Source organism: Ostrea edulis, chromosome 2 (genome assembly GCF_947568905.1).
Source record: "Ostrea edulis chromosome 2, xbOstEdul1.1, whole genome shotgun sequence".
Lineage (NCBI taxonomy): Eukaryota > Metazoa > Mollusca > Bivalvia > Ostreida > Ostreidae > Ostrea > Ostrea edulis.
The window spans coordinates 31,346,136-31,351,980 of NC_079165.1; the positions used below are offsets into that span (position 1 = coordinate 31,346,136).

The following is a 5,845-nucleotide window of genomic DNA, read 5'->3' on the forward strand; positions in this document are numbered from 1 at the left end:
CGTCCTTATTTGTTTCAATTTTTGTCCACCCATCCGTTTGTCGCTGTGGTTAGTAAACGTTAATTAAGTTACTGCGTACACATTCACCATACATACTTTGTACAAGTGGTGATGCTTTTTGGATTGATTGAAATTCCAATATGACCACCATGAATATTGTATGGCTGAGACAAAACCATAAAATCAGTCACGATTAAGGAAGTTGTTTCGTTCTGATGAAATATTTACTTCAATAGGCATTGGCCATGCAAGGTAACTCCACCCTTATGTGACATATGTTTTTGCAAAATCTTTATTTAAATCAAACTTCTTGCACGTTAAAATATATCCTTTAGAGGAATTTTATTCACTGGGTAAAGTAATAAAAAAAAAATGGTAAAGTATTCGATACCGAAAAAAGTTATATTTTCGTTAATAATCAATTATCTCTATCAAAACAAGACTATCAGTAAAACTGATGGACACTTTCCGAACTGCATATCTAACCAATAGACCACTTCATACATTGTATGACGAATGACTCGCACAATGATCAATAACTGTTGAAATGAATTTGTTTTTCATACAAAGAGGTATATGTTGAGTGACCTTTATAAAATGACCTTGACTGACCTTTGTCTGAATGCCATTTTCCTATTACTTATTTGTGTAATATATGGTTAATATCTGTTCAAAAACTCTGAATTAAGGAATTTTTTTTTCTTCATGTAAGGTATATGTTCTGAGTGATTTGGATTTTTGCAAAATGAGCTTGAGGGACCTTGGTCCAAAAATCAATATCTGTTGAAATGTTCAAATGAAATTTTTTTCATGTATAAGGCGTATGTTTTAAGTGACCTTCACCTCTATAAATGACCTTTTGAAAGCCATTTGTCAGTTCAAAAACTGTTGAAATAAGGAACTGTTTCCTTAAATAAGATATAAGTTCTGATTGACCTTTTCCTTTCCAAAATGACCTTTAGAGACCTTGATCCAAAAGATCAATAACTGTTGAAATGAAGGTTATTTTCTTCGTATACATATAAAGTATATGTTCTGAGTGATCTTAACATTAACAAAATGACCTTCTAAAAGCCATTTGCCTATTACTTATTTGTGGGATATATGATCGATATCTGTTCAAAAATGGTTGTAATAAGGAACTTGAATATCCTTTTATATGTTCTGAGTGACTTTGACCTTCCAAAATGACTTTGGTCAGAAATCCCCTGTCCCAATGAATATTTGTGATCAGTTCTGATCAATTTCTGATGAAAGGCTTAGGAGCTCGGACAGACACGACGGCGACTATGTGTTCCCACGAAAAAAATTTGGGGAGCATAAAACTGCTACCAAGGTTAATAACTCTTATGATGGGTTTTCTCTATGGAATTACTATTATACAATGATTTCCCCGATATCCACGATTAATTTATATCTATATCTATAATTTAAAGTAGCAATCTTATAAACTGTCGACATAAAAATTTTGTCATTTTAACTAATTCATATATATATATATATATATATATATATATATATATATATATATATATATATATATATATATCATTATGCTGTTTAATGAAAATGTGTAATTTTTTAATGTTGACAAACTTTTCTTAATCTATGCCTGACATCTTTAAAATTTCCGTGGCAATTGCTTGCTTTAAGAGCCGATTAAATGGGGACGTTTCTTCGGATAAGACCGCACAAACCAAGGCCGCGTGTGAATTCCCGGTCTATCTCATCCCTCTTTCGATTCATGTAATCGTTTCAAGCTTTTTGTAAGCTTTAGAGCATTGATCGGACAGGGCTTCATCTCTTCCACTGGCAGCCAAAAAGGAGGTCACAGAATACGAATTTATGTCCGATCAATGCACGCAAGATTGTATCAAATAAAAGAGATGAGATGGGTTTTGAGTTGAAGAGACTTGTAGTATGACATCTCCCTGACCTGTCGCTCACCAAACGTCCTTAGGTAACGCTGCAATTACTTGGAAAATGTGTCCCGAAACGGGGACCCCTGTTTGTTTAAAAAAAAAAAAAAGTTTCATACCTTGTGTATTTTATCATACCGGTAGAAGGCCAATCTCTAAAGCTTACAAAAAGCGTGAAACGATTACATAAATTAAACGAGGGATGAGATAGACCGGGAATCCACACGTTTTAGAGAAATTATTGCCACCCCCAAAAAATATCAGAAAAGCGGGGGTAGTAATATCCATACTTCAGGTGCCTGTGGTTTTGGTGACTTCTCCATATCATATGAGTGAAAAATTCTCGAGAGAGACGTTAAGCAAGATACACTCAATCAATTACATGTATGTTGTTATCCTTTGGGGCTAGATTGGGGCCACAAGATAATTTTCATCGGAAAATGGGATTGATATAAAAATCTTATAAAATTCACAACAGCTGAACAACGGCAGGGCCAAGGTGACTCAGGTGAGCGATGTGGATCATGGGCCTGCTGTTAATTTACAAGACTCGCTGTGTGTCAATCCTATTTTCCTACGCTTGGTATGCAACCTCCTTCGGTGAATAATCTAACAGTTTACTTAGACCATGATCAGATCTTTGATCAGTTAAGTTTTTGTGATTCTACATCCTCCTGTCCGAGACATGATCAACGCGGGTATGTTTGGTGATTATCTTATCTGACTTTCTAGAGGGCTTCCGTGGGCGAGTGGTTAGAGCATCGCGCTCAAAATCACACGGCCTCTCACCTCTGTCGGCGCGGGTTCGAATCCTGCTCGCGCCGGTAAGTGAGAAAGTTTCCCAGTTCCCAGTTGCGGTGGTCTCTTCCCAGGTACATTGCCTCTGGGTTCTCTCTTCCACCAATAAAAACTAGGCGCCATATAACTGAAAAATTGTTGACTTTCTAGACTGTCAAGACATGATCAGTGCGGGTATGCCTGGTGATTGCTTGACTTTCTAGGCTACTAACCCTTTCTTTCATGAGTTGGTCCACTTCGTTTACTTTCTTTGTCTTTTTAACTCCATGATTTTCTTTCCCAATACTTTTAGAATCTCACTGGGTACGAGTTTATTTTTACACTGATTACCATAACCAGTAAGCAGTAATGCTTTTGAAAATAAACAATTAATACAATACCATAACTAATCAACTCGCCCTCCTTTGAGAATAATTATGTCACCCATTATCTCTTTCGCGTTTTATGTAGCAGTGCATTGGACGAATAGAACGTGTCCTAATTCGCTTCTTAAGGTATTCAATGTATAATGATCATATTTCATATCTAATAAATGGATGGTGGAATTTTTGTAATCATGGTATCATTTTGAAGGGTTCATCAAATAAAAATAATCCACCATAGGAATTTCCAAAATTTTGTTTACTGCTTGATTTATTTCACCTAGAATTTAACATTGAAGTATATGGGGAAAGCATGTTTTATTACAATATTTTAAAGAGAAGTTATATTTTCATACAAATCTCTTGGTAGAAAGTTATAAACACTTTCTCTTAGTGAAAATGTGAAATAAAATTAAAAATTGACCATACACATTTTTAGAAAATTAGATTTTTCTTATTTTTACAAAGGGCAGACAACTCTTTTAAAAAGTCTTAAGTGCAAAAAGGTCAGCTTCTAATCATTTACCAGTCATGTGAATTCCATCTGCTTCACTTTCATCATTATTTAACAATAAACATTTATGTTGATCTAAATCCTTCAAAATTGTTCATTATCCTTTCATTATACATGGGATAGTTAAATAACTTACCGAGTAGCAAGCCCCAAATATTAACATGGAATTTGCAATGTATGGATGTTTGTAGATTTAGTGTTATCCTTTTTGTACTTATTTTACTTATGGAAAATGTTTCCGTTTATCCTGAGAAAGGGACAGGTCTTCCCGAAAATTTTACAACATAATTCTTCATGTCGTTGGTCATTTCAGTATATATATATGTAGATAGATAAAAAGAAAGATATTAATTTCATTAAGTTAAACTTACAATATACTATATTTCAAACCTGATTAGGAACAAATAAGACAACACTAAATAGATGATATTATGTTCCTACAAGGCCATTACATATATTTCAACTTAAGAATGCAGCCAACTTTCACATACATGAGTCACGGTCTGATTGACCTTATCCACAATGACGTCGATTGGAATGTAGGTGTAAAAATCTGGAAACTCGTTTTGAGGGTCCCTGTTTTGCCACCTCAAGTAATTTAGATTCCTCCATTGTGCCATGGCTCGGAAGTGATTGTTCTTAGTAGATAAATATCGTGGGTAAAGTTCTATCAAAGAGGCATGTTTAGGAAGGAGAAGAGTGTATGAAAGACCAGCACCGTGCATCCCAACGAGTATGTCCGTGTTAGCAATGACGTCCAGTTGTTCTTTCATGGTCAGTTTGTCAATCTGCATTCCGTTTACCTTGTGATATGGGAAGACTTGTTGCACAGCTCTTTGCATTTCCATTTCGTTTCTTATCTTGCGCTTGATTATTCCTCGAGGGTTTCGAGGATGGGAAACATAATCTCTACGCCAAATAAATAGAATTGACAAATTTTCACAGTTAAGTTGTTTACTGTCTTGAACACTATATCTTCTAAGAAAAAATTCGCGGAATTCTTCCAGGTATGGAACATGAGGCAACGAATGCTGGTTTATCAGGCTATTATACCCAGTTATACTCCATACAAGATCTTTGTACGTTGTGGTTTTTGACAAGTGACCCGCTCGGGTCACATGACCGAAAAGTGTTTCCCATGCACTATCGAGTCCACCAGTTGGGTGACTGTCAATCAAAAGAATAGAGGTAGTATCCGGATCCTTCCTAAAAATTAAAAGCATCAGAAAGGCGTTGAACCAGTCTGTCATGACATGATACATGTTTACATACTCGTATCGGGTTACAGCTATCGTGAAGTTATTTATCATTGTTGTTGTCTGTTTTATGTTGTCTGTTGTTGTTTTAACGACAGCAAGCCAGAGTCGTAAGTGATCTTTTGGTTTGAAGTCATATAGCAACCGTCGACCTTGACAACTAATCTGGAAATATCCTCTATCCAGAATTACGTATTCGTGTTTCTCGGGTTGACCTATGACCTTTTCTATTGATTCTCCTCCCCTTCTTCCAAAAGAGCGCATTGGATTTAACGTAACGTTCTTTAAGTGAGCAAACAGATTCCTGTAGCCCACAAAATTACCATTACACAGTTCACGTTTAGTCTCAATCCAGAGGTTCATGGGATCAAGGTCTATAGAGAAATTTGGTTGTAGGTACGCAAGCGCAGACCGCATCTTCCTCTGCTGTTCTACTGAGACAATATCTGACGAATCTTCCGTCTGCGATTTGTTTGCTAGTGACAAATTTCTAATCGAAAGTTCCGTTTGATCTTCTTGTGGCAAAACAGAAATTCGATTACTGTGGAATAAGAAAAGGGCACACAAATAAATGTAGACCAGGGAACCTACCGCTAATGATCGTCTTATACATGTACTATTCACAGTTAGTCCTCTCTTCAAGATGGCAACGCCTTTCAGAAAGAACTCCAGAGAAATGAGTAAAATTCGTAGACTAAAGACAAATCGCAGTGTTCTCCAAACCAAATTATTTGGCATTGCTGTTGTGTCCTCGGATATATTAAATTAAAGGTTTGAAGTCATTTAGATGGACAAAAAGAGTCGCTCACACGGACGAGTGATTGCTCCTGGTTATCAGTCATTTAAAAGTCGCCAACAGTCTGGTGCGTATAGACAGAAATTCGTTCGTGCACATTTATAGTCATTTCGATAACTTGGTGGATTTCTTGTCCCGGATATATTAACTGACCCGGGTGTTTTCATGTTCACCATATACATGTTATGTACTAGTACACA

The 5,845-nt window shown here is 36.1% G+C and overlaps 1 protein-coding gene across 1 annotated transcript; it reads right to left on the bottom strand.

Annotated features, from left to right (window-relative positions):
* Positions 1-4,001: 4,001 nt before the first annotated feature.
* LOC125679873 (uncharacterized) lies at positions 4,002-5,600 on the bottom strand. Its single transcript, XM_048919328.2, has one exon. The coding sequence runs from the start codon at positions 5,585-5,587 to the stop codon at positions 4,058-4,060; it is 1,530 nt and encodes a 509-aa protein (XP_048775285.2). The 5' UTR covers positions 5,588-5,600; the 3' UTR covers positions 4,002-4,057.
* Positions 5,601-5,845: the final 245 nt, after the last annotated feature.